General features: G+C 36.8%; 1 protein-coding gene across 1 annotated transcript in view; it reads left to right on the top strand.

Moving 5' to 3' along the window:
* The window catches only part of ADAMTS3 (ADAM metallopeptidase with thrombospondin type 1 motif 3), a 269,433-nt gene that overhangs the window by 200,943 nt on the left and 50,492 nt on the right, over positions 1 to 17,998 (top strand). The window contains exons 6-9 of the mRNA XM_036763494.1: positions 13,833 to 13,916; positions 15,686 to 15,842; positions 16,892 to 16,997; positions 17,581 to 17,724. Of these exons, the coding sequence (XP_036619389.1) occupies positions 13,833 to 13,916; positions 15,686 to 15,842; positions 16,892 to 16,997; positions 17,581 to 17,724 (491 nt within the window). The remainder of the gene's footprint in view (positions 1 to 13,832; positions 13,917 to 15,685; positions 15,843 to 16,891; positions 16,998 to 17,580; positions 17,725 to 17,998) is intronic.

The following is a 17,998-nucleotide window of genomic DNA, read 5'->3' on the forward strand; positions in this document are numbered from 1 at the left end:
TTGGTAAGTCTTTTTTCCTCTCTGGACCTCAGTTTCCATTTCTCTATGATAGGATGGCTGGACTCAATAACCTCTAAGGTCTTTTCTAGCTCTAAATATATGATCCAATGACTCCTGTTGTCCCTTAGCCCATGGGGCCATATCCAATCAGTTGCTAAGCCTTGTTGATTTCACATAATTTTTCATGTCTTCCTCTTCTCTTTATTGACATGGTTAACATCCTAGGGATAGACCTCGCCACCCCACACATGGACTATTGTAATAGCCACCTACTTACTTTGCTTACCTCAAGGCTCTTCCCCTCTCCAATCCAGCCTCCAAATATCCAAAGTGAAACGCCTAAAAACCACATCTGATTATGTCATTCCCTGCTTTAAAACCTCTGATGCCTTTCTATTGCATCTAAGTTAAAATACAAACTCTTCCATTTAGCATTTAAAGTCCTTTCCAGTCTGGCTATGGCCTGCTTTTCCAAGCTTATTCTATATTACTTCCCTTCTTATTTTATAAGTTTCTAGCCAAAACATCATATTTGCTTTTGCTTGTTCATTTCCCATCTTCATGCTATTGGCCAGGCTGTTCCCCCGATGCCTGGAATGCATATCCCTAGCTCTCTTCAAAGCTCAACTTTATTACCACCTCCTACATGAAGCCTTTCTTAATTCTCCGTGTGGTAGGAATTGTACCTGAGGTACTGGGGATCATCATTTAAGAGAAATGCCAGGTGGCTATGCAAATGTGTCTTTACAGGCGAGATCACATCCAGGCCTCCACTACACTGGGAGCTTCTTTCACATCCTTTCCCATTTATCCCTTTCGCTCTCCATTCCCTTTCTTTAACAGCCTCACTCAGCTTCTTCTATCTTGGCTGGTATCTAGATTGCGCTACCCAACAAAAGCACAGGGCCAATTGCCTATGGTATAAAGAGATTTGGCCTAGAGGGGGAGATTGTGCAGAGGTCATATCTGAGCTTAACACCTTTCTGAATTCCTGACCTAACTTAACTGGTTGCCATGGCAACTGTGCAGGTAGAACAAAGTTGGGTTTTATAGCTCCTTCTTTATTAGTAAAGTTGCTTTTCATGGTCTATGAGTGCCTCATTGCATTTTAAACTCCAAGCCTAACTTATAGACTAGCCCATAATACCCATAAGTAGTAGTGCCCCCCTAAATTATTTCTTTGTATTTTCCTTGTTTATACTTTGTATTTACTTTTATGCACATGATGCCCTTTGGGACTCACTTATCCAACTCAGGCCAACACTGGCCTGCTGGGTTCTCAGAAAGTAGCAGTTACTAGTCTTAGGGTTCTAGTGGGTAACCCTGTGGATGGCTGTCCTCTGAAATACTAGCTCACAAGCCCCTACTGGTGTGTTTTCCCTTAACAATCATGTAGTAGGGGCAGCTACTTTGCAAAAGTATTTACTTAAATGGCATTGTAAGGACAAGTTACAAAGTATTTTCTTCCCACACTGGGGCAAACTTTCCTACAAATACACTCAGAATCCAGGATGGGGAAGGGGGGGAATGAACATGGACCTGAAAATAAATAACAGTTTAGCACATGCGTAGAAGACACACATAGCCAAGGCAATCCTGGAGACAAAGCAGAGTTACTCAATTCTGATTTGGCTTCTCTTTTCTCTGGTAAGAAGAATGACCTTTGGATTGTAAATGACAGAATAAAAATGACTCATAGGGTGCTGATGCCTGAGGTATGGTAAGGAGATAGTAAGGAACCCATAGCTATTCTTGATAAATTCAATTCATTTGGCCCAAAAGACTGTGTGTCCTTAGGTACAGAATTACTGAACCATGGTCAGTGTTGTGTCAAACATCATGGACAACAGGCAAGTACTTCTGCTTGGCTGGTTGTTGTTGTTCAGCAGTGTTCAACTCTACATGACCCCATGGACTTTTTCCCCATGGGGTGGTTTTCCAGTATGCCCCCATTTTACAGATGAGGAGCTCAGGCAAGGGGGGTTAAGTGACTTGTGCAAAGTCACACAGCTAGTGAGTGTCTGAGGACAGATTTGAACTCAGATCTTCCTGACTCTACACCTGATGCTCTGTTCACTGTACCACCTAGATGCCTCTGCAGGACTAGGGAAGGACAAATGTCCTAATTTTTCAAAAAGAGACTAGAACAGGGGTGGGGCACCTTTGGCCTCGAGGCCACATGTGGCCCTCTAGGTCCTCAAGTGCGGCCCTTTGACTGAATCCAAACTTCACAGAACAAATTTGAAATCCAGGAGGAATTTGTGCTTGGTCCAAGAGGCAATGGAGTCACCAGGACCTCTTGAATTCCTCTTCATTTAAAGGTTATGCCAGTGGCAGTGGGTGCAGATGAGATACATACTGAATAAGTTTCCTAGGTGACCCTTGAGATGCTGCAGAAGTAATAACAGCCTAATATGTGCTCAGAAAATAGCCACTTAACTTTGCCGGGCCTCAGTTTCCTCATATGTTGAATGAGGAGATTGGACTTTGTGACCTCTCAGGTTTCTTCTGACTCAAACTCTATGATTCTTCGGTTTCTATGCACATGCAAGTGATTCAAACCCAACAACCTTCAAGCTTAAAAAAGTTGGATGAGAAGGAAACCGTCATTGACCTTGATTCTGACCGAATGTGGTGTATGATCCATACATAATTCTTGCTCAGGATCATAAAAATCAGAAAATTTATTTCTCTGAAGACCTCAACCCTATTTGTCTGAGAATTCCCTTTTTTCCATCATGTCATCGTTAGATCATTTTTCAGTTGTGTGTGACTCTTTGTGACCTCATTTGGGGTTTTCTTGGCAAAGATCCTGGAGTGGTTTCCCATTTTCTTCTCATTTCATTTTATAGATGAGGAAACTGAGGCAAATGGGGTTAAGTGACTTGCTCAAGGTCAGACAGCTAGTAAGTGTCTGAGGCTGAAAGTGAATTCGGAAAGATGAGTCTGTCTGACTCCTGGCCCAGTTCTCTGTCCATTGCCCCACTTATCATTACTAAATGGCTTATCAGTCAAAACTTAGCAAACTGTCAAGCTCTTCCATTGTGCTGTGTTGAGTACACCTATCTCATGAAGCTTCCTCTTGCAGTGATGGAGGTATTGGTACTCATCTTAGAGAGATTACAAACCAGGACAAAAGAAAAGATGGAGTAGGGTTCAGGGAGAAAGGTGAATGGCATGCATGCTTTTTCATCAAATGCTCTGGTTTTATAATAGCTGCTAGTTAACTAGTGTTTATTAGGCAACTACTATGTGCCAGACACTGTACTAAGCACCGTGGCTACAAAGAAAGACAAAAACCCATCCCTGCTTGCCCCCAACATTGGATTCTATCTGGATTCTGTACTACAATGCTGGTGTCAGTTGTCATGGTTACAGCTGATGGCATCTAGGAAGTTCTTAACTGCAGGCAGCACTTGGCGTATTACCCACCATTCTCCATCTTCCTCCTAGCTCCCAGCCTTGTACTGAATAATGGGTCTAGAAGAAGACATGTTTGAACCTCAAGGAAAGAGAGGAGAAAGAAACCAACATCCTTTCCCACCTATGGGATTGGTCAAGCCTCTGTCCTCTCAAGCAGTCTAGTGCCCACTCAAAGGCTCAAACCTCACCACCCTTTCTCCTTCATGGAACTTGGGCCAGACAGGGCCATGAGAAATAGCTATAAACAAAGACCTCCCAAGGAGAAGGGATTCCTCAGCACCTGTATTTTGACTAGCTCTCTTTAAATCCTTATTTTTTCCTCAGACCTCAGGGAAGGAATAACAATAATTCAAATGCCGAGGCCAGATAAAGCTAAAGTCCAAACTTTAGATAGTATCTGCATCATGGAAAAGCAATAAACAAATTCAAGGTTCAGTGAATCATCACTGTATTGAACCATCTGTTTGGAAGGATAAGCATATGTAAGGGGAAGCCAAATATTATGATTTGATTAGAGTTGTTAGTGTTTAGAAAAAAAGCAAAGCCTTTCCTGTGAAATTGAATATACTTGTGGAAATTCAAACGCATTTCCATTTACTTATGGGACACTAAAAGCTTTTATACCTGAAACCCATGATTTGTCTTGACAGTGAAAGTATCAACAGCACCCTAATAATTAATTTTCTAATTGTTCGCACTCACTGTGAGAATGAGCTGGTATGTTAACATGCATACCCATGCTCTGATGAAGAGATCTCTTACTCTCTGCTGAGTTCCTGTGGAAATTATTTATATGCAGGGTCACTTTCCTTTTTCATTCAGTCTGCTTCTGGGTTTTCTCTGTTGCCAACCAGCAATCAATAAATCAAAAAACATTGGTTGAGCATGTGATATCTGTTAAGCTCTGTTAGGTTCTTTTACTGAACAGCTTGTCTTAGAAAGTTTGGACTCTTTGAGTGATCATGATAAGATCAGATATAATTATCAAGTAATTTTTACTACCTAAATTATTTCAGACTTCAAATAGGAAACAAAATAATGTCCTTCAAGGTTCATGTCAAATGCCTCTCCCTCAATAAACCTCCTTTATGGATTATTCAGTCAGAAATCATCTTTGCTTCCTCTGACCTCATATAATACCCGATAACTGTTATATGCTTCCATTCAATTTTATTCTGCATAATCATTTTTATAGATTTCTTATAGGACACTGTATTTATGTATGGCTGTCTCTTTCTTGCTATGTTCCACAAGGGAAGAGGCCCTATCTTTGTATCAACCCAACATCTGCTCCAGTGATGTACACATAGAGCTGGTTTTTTTGTATTAACACGAACAAATATGAACTACTTTGATGTTTATAGAGGCAGAGTGAGTAAGAGCAGTGGATGTGGAGTGAGGAAGACCTGAATTCAAATCCCATCTCTAAGGTATTATCTCTAGCACAGTGCTTTATTAACCACTTTCAGCCTCAGTTTCCTTATCTGTAAAGTGGAGATAATAATAGCTCCTAACTTACGGGGTTGTTGCAAGGATCAAGAGAGAGAATTTTTAAAAGGCTATTATTATTAAAGCCATTATTATTTGGGTAAAGAACCCAAAATGACATATTTGTAAGTAATATTAAAATAGCATCTTATGCAGTAGAGAACATCCATTGGAACCAGAAAGACTTGGATTCAAGTCCCACCTTTGATATAGAATGTCTATGTGACCCCAGGCAAGTGGCTTAATTTCTTCTCAATGTCCCAGACTGCTCTGTGAGACTTAAGTTATCAAACAAGCCCTGATATGCAACGATAGAAGAAATAACCTCATTAAGAGTTCTCTGCCAGGCATCCATCCCCAGAGAAAGAACTGATGGACTCTGAATGCAGATTGAAGCATCCTTTTTCATAACTTTTTTTCTTGGGATTTTTTGATTTGTGTTTTCTTTCATAACATAACTAATATGGAAATATGCTTTGCATGATTGCACATGGATAACTTATACCAAATTGCTTGCTTGCCTTCTCAATGAGGAGGGAGAATAGAGTGAGAGGGGGGAAATTTGAAACTCAAAATTTAAAAAAAGCAAACATTAAAAATTATTTTTACATGTAATTGAAGAAAACATAAAGTATTAATGTAATAAAAAAGAGTTCTCTGCCAAATAAATCACAGATCTGGTTTAAAAATTATAAGGTTGATTATTTTTTTTTAAAAATTTGATGTTGGTTCCTTCTCTATCAAAGTTTTCCAGGAAGCATTAGATGCAAGTACATCATAGACTTGGCCCTAGCAATGCAAAGGAATAGTGTGTCTGTTTTCTAGTTTTGTAGATAAAACTCTTATATTTGTCATAATCACCCGGTACCTTTCTTGACATCAAAAGACATGTGGAAATGCACAATTTTCTAGTCATGTCTGTATCAGTTTAGAGAAGGTTTTTTTAGCCTTTTTGTGTCATTAATTTTAAGCTGTAGAAAGCACAGTTTTCACATCCCAGGAAAGCCAACTCAGTAGAAAGGTTTAACCAGGTTGATGGTAACTGATAGTCCTCAAATCCGTTGGTGAGTTAGGGGAATGTCTACTCCAAGCACATAAAGACTCCGCCTGGTGGGATGGGTAGATGAGAACGATTTGTTCCGAGGACAAAGGAAGGTGGCTGAAGCAGGTAGTGTGGAGGTCTTAGAGCTTGATTAGATATCACAGATGCCAAAGTCATCCAATGCATCCTGGGCCCACTAGTTGTCTTGACATTTGTCTTGCCACTGGGCTTTAATGACTGTAGAAGAGAATAAGGTTGATGACTGCCTCACAAATCCAATTCACAGACAAGTCAAAATGTTACGCATGACGTCACTGGCCCTTTTCAAAAACAAAGGATGAACAACAGAACAGAACTTTGCAATGGTTGCTAAAGTCCACAGACACCCTTGCTGAATAATATCTTGTAATGCATAAAATAAATACACTAATATGAAAATACATTTATAAAAATATCTTAAAACATATTCACAGACCCTAAGTTAAATCCTCTGATTTTTTAATAATAATATTGGTATCTAGGTGATACAATGGATCCAGCACTGGCCTTGGAGTACAGAAGACCTAAGTTCAAATCCAGCCTTAGATTCTTGTTAGCAATGAAGTCACTTAACCTCTGTTTGCCCCAGTTTCCACACCTGTAAAATGGGGATAATAATAGCATCTCCTTCACAAAGTTGTTATGAAGATCAAATGTGGTAATATTTGTGAAGCACTTAACACATGCCTGCTATATAGTAAGTGCTATATAAATGCTTACTTCTTGCCATTTTCTTGCCTCAAATCATTCAAAAACTAGGAGGGACTTTAGAAGTCTGCTAGTACAGATGTCTCCTTTTAAAACTCAGAAAACCACTGAGGTCAGAGTAGTTAAGTGATTTTCCCATCGTCACACAGCTTACCAGTGGCAGTCAGAATTTGAACTCAGATTCTGGGTCTCTAAACAGCACCATGCTTTCACTTTTTCCTTTTACCACGTCTACATATTTAATATTTTTCTGTGAAAAGTACGATCTGAGCAACCAATCAGAAAGACTACATTTTACCCTTTAGAAATTAATCAGACAAAACAGGTCATGTTGTCCTGCCAGGGAAATGTCCTGGGAGAAATTGTCCTTTCTGGGAACAAACTTGGAAGGAGTTTTCATTTCAAGGAAAAAGCCCTTAGAGGAATATTTTATTTGATTTCACTTTCTTGCTCTCTCTCTCTCTCTCTCTCTCTCTCTCTCTCTCTCTCTCTCTCTCTCTCTCTCTCATATCATTGGCAATCTCTTCCAATTTAAGGTCATCTGAAAATTGAATTAATGTTCTGTTTACCCCCATTTTTTCTGGATATTTAATAAGGATCCTGAGTTGAACTTCACGCATTTCAGAGGATATCTACCCTTGGCTTCATGGGTTGATTAAGTAGACTCTGGATGTTCAGTTAGATTGTGCTTGTTGCTGCAGATTATAGAGTATCCTCTGTTTGTTTATACTCTTTGTTGTATTTGCATTATAGCTTCTCTCAAACCAGTACTGTGACTTGTTTTCAGCCCAGTCTTCCTTTCCTTGACAGTTCAACCAGATGCTTTCTTCTGGTTTCTTTTATTTCAACACTCTCTCCTGTTTTAATACTTTCTTCCCTAGGACAAAATTCTGCCTCCATTTTGTTCCTTGTTATTAACAATTTGGAGAGGACCGTCAATTTGTGATTCATCTTCCAGTCCAATTTATTGAATAGTGACTGGAAGGCAGATTATAGAAAAGTATTTAATGGAGAATTTGTTTGAATATATATGCTTTGTCCTTGCAATCTCAAGACCTAAGACTGAATGATTACTATTTTTTTTTAAATTCCAGGTCTCTTTTGAGTAATGACTCCTAGATTTTCTAACCTATGAATCACCTCCAAATGGATATGTGACCTGCATATAAAAGGTCGTATTTTTAAAATATTCAAAAGTAGATAATGAAAGGGAAAGCATTTTTGATCAAGGTTACTGATCCCTCTAATAAAGGAGAGAGTTGATTACAGGACATAAAATTAGCAATTATGAGGACATAAAATCAAAAATTTATTTGAATAAATAAAAACAATACAGTTATAGAATGATAAACAGTTAATGGGGGGAGGGAGCATCTTCACACCAAATTTTAAAAAAAATAGGGTAACGATATAAACATTTTTAACAAAAGCCAATCCCTAGTGGGTAAATGGTAAGAAGAGTTGAATAAACAGTTATCAAAAGAAGAAATTTAAGCAAAGGCAAACATATGAAAAAATGTTCCAAGTGACTAATAGTAACAGAAATTAAAATTAAAACTATTTTGAGGTTCCATTTGATAGCTACCATATTGAAAAAGATAACAAAAAAGGGAAAAAGATAATTTTTAAAGGGGCCTTGGAAGATGAGTATTAATTCTGTATTGTTGGACCTGTGAATGGCTCCAGTTATTCTGGAAAGCAATTTGAAACAATACCCCCCCCAAAAAAGTCACAAAATTTGATACCCATTGACCCAATGATACATTTGGAGGTGATTGTTGTATGGAGTATTAATCTAAGCTTCATTTCTTCTCCATTGCTTTCTAATTTTCCCAAGAGTTATTGTTGACTAGTGAATCCCAACCCCACTTTGTGTTGATTTTATCTAACACTATGTTACTATGTTCAATTGCTTCTGTAGCATATGACTTAATCTGTTTCATTGATCAGTTCTTCAGTTTTTAAACATACCCTCTATCCTCTCCCCCATGCAAATTAGGTGATTTTTTTCCTTAAAAGGATTTTAGAACTTCCCAGAGACTTGGTTCAGCTCAGGGCCTTGAGGAGCTGCTCTGATACTTGTCTAGTGGATCATGATGGCTAACTCAAGCATTTAGTTGAATCAGTTCAAAGGGTCCTTACTGTCTAGCTTTGTTAAATCTTCTTGCTAAATCAGCTGTAGCTAAGTAAATCCCTTTTTAAAAGTGATTAACCCAAAAGTGTCTCATTTTATTACAATATCAAACCTAACCTTCAAGGGGATTGACCTGGGTCAAGTCTAGCCCAGAACAAAACCAGCATTATGATGCATGGTTTGTAGTATAACTTGAAATGATACTGCTGGACAACTTCCCTCCAAGTTTTTTTAAATCATTATTTCCTTAGAGATTCTTGATCTTTGTTTTGTGTGAGTGTGTGTGTGTGTGTGTGTGTGTGTGATAAATTTGTTATCATTTTGTTTTATCTCAATAAAACAATCTTTTGATAGTTTGGTAGTTATAGATTTAATAATCTATAAGTTAACTTAGATAGTATTATAATTTTTATTATATTAGCATGGCCAACCATGCACAATTCATCCCTTTCCAATTATTTAAGTATTCCTTTTATTTCTGTAAAGAGTGTTTTGTCATTGTAAAACTGGCGTGTATTTTGATATCTGCATTTCCACATATAAATATTACATGAACTCTACAGTAATTATGAATAGAATTTATTTTACCTCTACTGTCTGGGTTTTGTTCACAACATATAGAAAGACCAGTGATATTTGTGAGTCTAGTTTACATCCTGCTATTTTACTAAATTTGTTTGTTGTTTCTATTGATTTTTAGTAAGTAACCTATCTTGTCATCTGAAAAATATTTCATTTCTTCTTTGCTTTTACTTACTCTATCAGTCCGCTTTTTGTCTTATTTCTGTAGCTAATATTTCTAGAACTATATTAAAATTAATCATGACAGTGAACATCTTTGCTTTAACTGCAAATCTTATTGACAAAATATCTAGTGTTTCTGTATTATATGTGATTTTATTTCTTGTTCAGTTGTTTTGGTCATCTGACTCTTTGTGACCCCATTTGGGGTTTTCTTGGCAAAGAGACTAGAGTGGCTTGCCATTTCCTTCTCTAGCTCATTTTACAGATGAAGAAACTGAGGCAAATGGGATTAAGTGACTTGCCCAAGGTCACATAGCTGGTAAGTGTCTGAGGCCAGATTTGAACTCAGAAAAATGAGTCTTCCTGACTCCAGGCCCAACATTCTGTTTATTATGTTACCTAGCTACCCCTTACACATGATATTCACTCTTAGTTTAAGACAGATACCACAATGGTGTCAAACTGAAAAAGAAACAAAATCCCCATGGGCCAAGTTAACATAATTTATGTCACATTGCATTTTTATTTATTTTGTTTAACATTTCCTAATTATATTTGATCTAGTCCAGCCACACACAGGTAAACTTCTGGTTTAACACATTAAGGATAAAGCTATTTATTTCTATGTTTCCTAGTGTTTAAACATAAAAGAATATTGTATTTTGTAGGAACACAAGAAAAAGAAAACCTTTTTCTATATCTAATGTTATCATATGATTTATTGCTGTATGTTATTTACATGGACTATTATATTTACAATTCTCCTAATTTTGAACCAACCATTCATAGTATAAATCTAATCTGATCTTAACAAGTAATCTTTTTTAAAATGTTTCTGGCAACTCTTTGCTAATATTTTATTTAATATTTTTGCATTGATATTTGGTAGGTATTAGTCTAAACTTTTCTTTCTCTCATTTACCTCTCCCTGATTTTGGTACCAGAACCATATTTTTCCACATAAAATAGATTCAGTAGTGTGCCATATTTCCCTATATTTGCAAATATAAGTAAAATTAGATTTAATTCTTTTAAAATTTTGTTTATAAAATTGCCTTTTCAATCCTTCTAATCTAGTCTGACCCCTACCCTCTTATCCCCCTTGTGGGAAGGTAAGGTATGACTTGTTCAAGTTCTCTTTTTAAAATTGATTTATTTAAATTTTCAATATATCATACTAGAAATTTAGATAGTTTATATTTTGTAACTATCCAGCTTTTTCATTCAAATTATTAGTTTTTTGCACAAATTGGGCAAAATAATTCCAATAATTTCCTCTATTCTTCATTTGTTGTGAATTCATTTTCGCTTTTGAATTGTTTTTTGGTCAATGACCTAAATTTGTCTTTTTTGTTAGTTTCCTCACCCTCCAAAAACTCCATTACTATTTCTATTTATTAATTCAATGGTGAAGGTTTTTTTGCAGGGGGCGGGGGGGGGGGCTCTAGTTTACTATCTCTTCAAAGACTTCATTTTTTGCTTTTGATTTTTATTTGCTTTTTTAAATTTCCAACTCATTATTCTGTTTTTTTCTCTCTTTTGTTAATGAGTTTTTAGGAATAAATTTTCCCTCAAGGACTTCTTTGACTACTTCACAAGAATTTTAGTAGGCTATTTCATTTTTTTTTATTTTTAAAACGAATTAGCTATTTTTAACAATTTGTCCTTTGATCCAACAATTTTAATGACTAAATTAATGTCTCTAAGTTTGAATTTTTCTTCAATTGCCATTTATGGATTATAATTTCTTTTAAATTGTGGTCAATAAAGGTTATGTTTAATATTTCTGGTTTTCTGAAATTATTTGTGAGGTTATTATGTCCTACTACACTTTGTAAGGGTAATGTGCAAAGCTGAGAAATATGTATATTCTTATCCAATGCTATCTAGAGACAACATGCTGATCTGGGCCCTCTACACAACTCTATATTTCAACTCCAGTAGTGGTACCTAGACTCTGAGTTAGCCCTGTTTCCTGATGTGATTCCCAGGTTTCTATACAATGCTATTCTAGGCCCTGCCTCTCATTTCAGGGATCTAAAGGTGGTGGTGGTGGTGGTGGTGGTGGTGGTGGTGGTGCTGTTCTATCAAGGGTCAGACCCCCAGTTATTAGAACTCATGCTGGTTTTCAGTGCTCCATGTTCAGATTTTTGGTTGGCTTAAGGTTTGTTTCTGAGAATTGGGCTGCTCCTCACCCTTTTCCCATGCCTTTTGATTTCCTTTTTGTGTTATTTGGCTTCAAAATGGTTTTCTGTTTCTTGTCTGCATATTTGTTTCAAGAAATTTGCTTCTTGTCTTCTCTCTCTCTCTCTCTTTCTTTCTCTCTCTCTCTCTCTCTCCCCCCCCCCTCTTTCTCTCTCCCCCTCTCTCTCTGTAATGGGGTGAAAGATGGTCTTATTTAAATAAAATAGAGAGATAGAAAGGGTACTACAGATGTAAAATGTTGCATGCACTTTCAGATGAGGTCACTGAATCATCAGTATTACTTAACTGTTTTACTTTGTTACAAGATACCTCTCAAAAAGTGTGGATAATCTGTAAATATTTTCAATGTAAAAAGAAAACATCAATAAAAGTGAAAGTGTAAAAAAGTATATTTTTTTTCTGTGATGGGATTATACCAAAAGCTTCAGAGGTTTTCTTTTAAAAAGAGATCTAATAATAATTGCATGGTTTATTATTCCTATAAGCCAATATTATAACTGATTTAAACTATTTCTGGCAATGAGCTGATTTACTTTATCTTTGTAAAATACTTCTAATATTCTTCATGCTCTTTACTCATTATTATGAATATCTAAAATTTTGCTTAAGAAATAAGAAATATTAAGGTTAGTAGTATTTACAAAACCCATAGTGAATATTCAAACCCTGGAAGATGCCATTGCACATAATTGATCAGTGTTACAATAATATAACGTTTGTATCTCTTGCAAAAGTTAATAGAACTATACGAAATTGCTCAGCAAACTTGCTGATTTAAGTATTTATTTTGCTTCCAAAATTTGTTATTTCTGGGAATATCACTCCTAGATGTGCACTAAGTATACATATATATATATAAACTTATTAATATTTATTTTATTTTCAATAATGACTCTTTCTTAGAAAGAGACAGGGCCATGAACACGTTGTTGAGTTGTTTCAAACATGTCTGACTCTTTGTGACCCCATTTTTGGTTTTCTTGGCAAAGATATTGGAATGTTTTGCCATTTTCTTCTCCAGCTCATTTTACAGATGAGGGACTGAAGCAAATAGGGTTAATGACTTGCCCAGGGTCACACAGCTAGTAAGTGTCTGAGGCCACATTTGAACATGTGAAGATGAGTCTTCCTGACTCCAAGACCTGTGTTCTATCCACTGTGCCACCTAGCTGCCCTTGAACTTATGTCTTATCTCATCTGAGGTCAGCTTTCTATAGTGGCAAGAGAAGAAACCTGTATATGAATATCTCCACTTGATACTAACTAGTCAACTCATCACTGATAATTTATTCTCTGTAAGCCTTAGATTTTTTACTTATATATAGGAGATGAGAATACGTGAGGTCCCCAGTGGTAAAGATCAAAGGAAGTCATGACTGTAGTGTGATTTGCATCTCCTTCCAGCATGGTATAAAAAGTCAGTTGTCTTTCTCTGACTCTCGCAGCACTTTGCACTTTTGCCTTACATATAGTACGTCCAAATGAGAAAGGAACACTCCCATCTTCATCCAGGGAGAAACTAGTGTCTTAATACATTTGGCCAGTGAATGATGGGTGAATTGAACACAGATTTTGACCACTCTGGTCCTGTTTCTAGTAGTAAGTATATGAGCTTAGGAAAGTCATTTACCCTTTGGGAATCTTTATTTACTGGGAAAATCTGGGGCTTGGATTCGAGATCTCTATGGTCCCTAAAATTTTGTCATTTCTAAAATTCTATCACTCTAAGATGTCACTAAAATTTTATGATTCTACGATGTCTCTCCTAATTTCTGTTTACAAATTTTCACCCAACTTTTGAAATTAGATAAAACACATCAATAAAAACTGTCATTCCGCCACATGAGCACATTTCCCTTCCTCTCCTTGCTTCTGCAAAGAGGGCTTCACTTCCATGTTCAAAATGATTACAAGATGCTAGGAAGCTTGCTACTTTGATCTAGCTGTATCCATACAGGGCTGCTATGAGTGTCAGGCAAGTTATTATCTTGGTTTTGTCATATCCTTTCGTGATGCCTTTCTTTGAAACCTTGCCTGTTTTGTTTCTAGGTGAATGAAATTTACCATGATGAGTCACTTGGGGTGCATATTAATGTTGTGCTGGTACGCATGATAATGCTGGGTTATACCAAGGTAAGAATGGTCTCTGATGCCACTTTGGTCAGAGGGCTAGATAGAGTCATTTATGTAACCTTGGACACCCAATTCCTACAGCTCCAAATAACAGCGGAACAGATTGTCATGAGCTGAAGAAAAGGAATTATCCATATGAGAAAAGAAAACTCCCATACTTTAGCCAGAAAGGCTTTGGTTTATCTCTTTTAATACAAGGAGGAAATTAACTTATGATTTTAGCCTATGAAAATGGTGTTTCTTTTCCAGTAAGCAGATTCTTGAAATGAACAGAGAGGCCTCAGATAGGCACAAATATAAAGATTCACAATTTTCTACTAACTCCTAAACTTCTAAGGATAGGAAGAGTGTCTTATACATCTTTGTATAAATCCCCATAATGCCTTGCTCAATAAATATTTGTTGAATAAATAAATATGATCCAATTAAAGAGAAATTGCTTAATCATTAAATCACACCAACTAGATCCACTTTACCTACATATAATAATTTACAAAAGTAGCCTTTCTTTTGTGTAAAGAACTTTGGATAATTTCTCCATTTAGATGTGTTTTCTTTTTCCTTTGAGAGAAGGGGTTGTAGAAGAAAAATGAGGTATCATGGAACTATATGGCTTATTAGCAGGCATTTCTTGTAAAGCAACTTCTATAAATGGCACTTCTATGGTCTTCACATTCTCTCCCATGGAATTAGTCAATGCTATTTTGCTTTTGATAGATTTTAATGTCTTTTAATTGTGAAAGCCTGATAGGAGAGGTAAAAAGGTTAATTTCATAATTGCCATCATATTTAAGTATGGCGTTTTTTTCTTTCAGTTTTTCTTTTGCCAGGTTTGAAATACTAATGAGCTTGTTCATTTAGGAAAGAGAAACAAAGACTATTATGTTACTATTTCATCCTTTATTTGATATCCCTTTATCTCCTTGTGATGAGATAGAATGTCATGGAGTCTTGCTTTAGTCCCTGCAGTCTAACCTACTTTATCTCAATCACAGAGAATGTAAGCAGATTCCAGCTGGTATCCTTGGAAGAGCCAGGGATTAGTAGCTCCATCATTTGTTAGGGGATGTGTGTGTTCTGCATAGAACCATCCGTGGTTATTTTATTAAGAATGTAAACACTGATAATAGCATTTGTCGAAACATACAAGCCAATCCAAGAAACATTTTAACCACTTCCACACTTAACGGAAGAGGACCGATGTTAGAATGTTGTACAACAGAGAATTTTCCCATTCAGATAGGGATTACCATATAGTGGACCCTTGAGAAGAAATACTTGTTTTATTTGACTTAGACATTCTAAGAAGTGGCAACTTTTCACCTACCCTTCTGATGGTCAGAAAATACACAGCCAGGAAGTAGAGAATACATTTAGCTCCATCTTCTTCCCATTATCCCATGTTATGCCGTGCAAATAGACACTTTAAAAAATATTTTGTCATTTTCCCTCCCACCGTTCCTCACTCTGAAAAAAAGTAACAAAGCCAAACCCTTGTAACAAATAACCCTTGTAACAAAATATCAACAATTTCTATGTCCTTATGTACCCGAGTCCATCCTCTCTCTTTCAAGAGACGAATGGCATGCTTTATCATTAGTGTTCTGAAATACTTCTAGAAACTCACGCATTGTTTTCTCTGTTCATTAGAATATAAAAGTAATTGTCTAAGAATTAGAAGCCCAAAGATTTAGTGTCAAATAAAGGCACAGAATGTAAGCTTTGGGGAAATCTGGCATGTACACGTTTAATTAGTTGTTACTGTTCAGTCCATCAGCCTCATAGAGAGAGGAAATCCATCTCGGAGTCTGGAGAATGTATGCCGCTGGGCATGTCAGCAGCAGAAGTCAGATCCCAACCATCCTGAGCACCACGATCATGCCATTTTTCTAACAAGGCAAGACTTTGGCCCTGCTGGTATGCAAGGTAATGATGCTGTCATATAGGAGGAGATTCCTGTGTAACCCCCAAATCAGACAGTATTGCCAGGTGTTCCAACCAGCTTAGTGCATGCAATTTCATATTATTTGCATCTGTCCTTTCTTTCTAACACCCTCCATTGACTTCTTTGGAGTGTTGCAAAGACAAGAATACTTCGTAGTATTCATTACTTTCAAACTGTTATAATAAGTATAAGTCCAAGAGAGGCATACAGTTGTAGTGGATAGAAAGCTAGCCTTGGAGGAAGAAAAAGTTGGGTCATATCCTGCATCAGACACACATTAGCAACATGAACCAAGACAAGACACCTCTCAGTGTCCCAAGGCAACTCCATTATACCTTGAGAACAGCCACAAAACTGCGTTGATAGAAGTAATTTCCTCACCAGGAGTTCCCTATACCAATCAGATAAAAAAATCCAGACTAAATGATACTAGTAAAAATTAAACTTTTCTTAAATGACCACTGGTATAGATTTGGGGGGGAAATGAACCACAAAATCCATCATGAATTGGACAAACTGGTAATACTAAAAATGAAGACCAACATAAGAAGATGACTTCTACTCATCTTACCTACTTGTCATGAATTCTTCCATTGGCATTGGGGAAAAAGCCAGATTCCATACTTCTAATGTCCTTATCAGTTTCCATGGAATTAAAAAATTGGTCACTACCATGGTAACAAAGTCATACAAGTTGTTTATCACCCTTGACTTCAGTTCTCTCACCTGTAAAGTGAGGAGTTTGATTAAATTACCTCTAAGACCATATCCAGTTCTAAATCTGTGACCTGTATGGCCAATGAAAATATTCAGCAATGACCAGACAATGCACAGCAGCCATAAAGGAGCTCATGTATCTTCATCCAAAAGAAAAGACAGAGTCAGATGGTTGCTGCTTTGTAGGACATGGCTTTGTAATTGTCCTTGTTTGTTTCATAGAAGATTTTTTGGTAGGGAGGGATCCAGCAGCAATCCCTTATGCGTTTTTGGATGAAATGAACATTTTTAAAAAAATTATTATTCTTTACAGGGTATGCACCAGTCACAGGAATGTGTCATCCAGTAAGAAGCTGTACCTTAAATCACGAGGATGGTTTTTCATCAGCCTTTGTAGTAGCCCATGAAACTGGCCATGTGTAAGTCACTCTTTGCCACCAAAGGACAGAAAAACAAAAACATTTTTTTTCTTCCTGTTTCTTCCAATTGTGTTTGTACTTGGAAAAGAGGCATGTCATATCTTCCAGGTGCTATTTTTATTCCTCTCCCACTATTCCATGTGTCTAAACCAGGCAAGGGGCCATGTACTGAAATTGAACAAGTGGCTCCCCATTGGGACATCCATACTGGGCTCAGGTTTGCTATGAAACAATACCAAGATATAGGAAGTTATCTTATCTCATTATATATTATATGTGTCATATATATATATATATGTGTGTGTGTGTGTGTGTGTGTGTGTGTGTGTGTGTGTGTGTGTATATTATATTTTATATCTCATTCCATAGTAAATGTGGTTTCTCAAAGAATGCCAGCTTTCTTCCCAACAAGTATAAAAGTTTTCATTGGTACTGTTTTTGGTTTAGTTTGGAATCTTTGGCATAGATCTTCTTTTCGTGAACAAGTATTAAACAAATTTGAAATTGTCAAGCCAGGTCCCATACTCATCAGAGTGCTTTTGGTTCCTTCTTATCTTATCTTATCTCATTTTGATCTTTCTAGGTTAGGAATGGAGCATGACGGTCAAGGAAACAGATGTGGTGATGAGACAGCCATGGGAAGTGTTATGGCTCCACTGGTACAGGCAGCATTTCATCGCTATCACTGGTCCCGGTGCAGTGGCCAGGAATTGAAAAGATACATACAGTAAGAACGCCACAGACATGTGTAGAGAGTACTGGGATACTATAACCTGAAAAGAGAGACATGAGTTGTCGATGTCTATCCTTGGTCATATGAGGACATACAACAAAGTATAAGTCTAGATGTTCAAAACAGATAATTTCATAAGATCATAGATTTTGAACCGGAAGAGATAGTAAAAGAAATCCCTCTATCAATCAATTGCCAATCATGTATTAAGAGCCACTGGCTACCAGCCACTTTGATAGGTGCTGAGGACAAATATCAAACTGAAACA

The sequence above is a fragment of the Trichosurus vulpecula genome, chromosome 6 (genome assembly GCF_011100635.1).
Source record: "Trichosurus vulpecula isolate mTriVul1 chromosome 6, mTriVul1.pri, whole genome shotgun sequence".
Taxonomy (NCBI): domain Eukaryota; kingdom Metazoa; phylum Chordata; class Mammalia; order Diprotodontia; family Phalangeridae; genus Trichosurus; species Trichosurus vulpecula.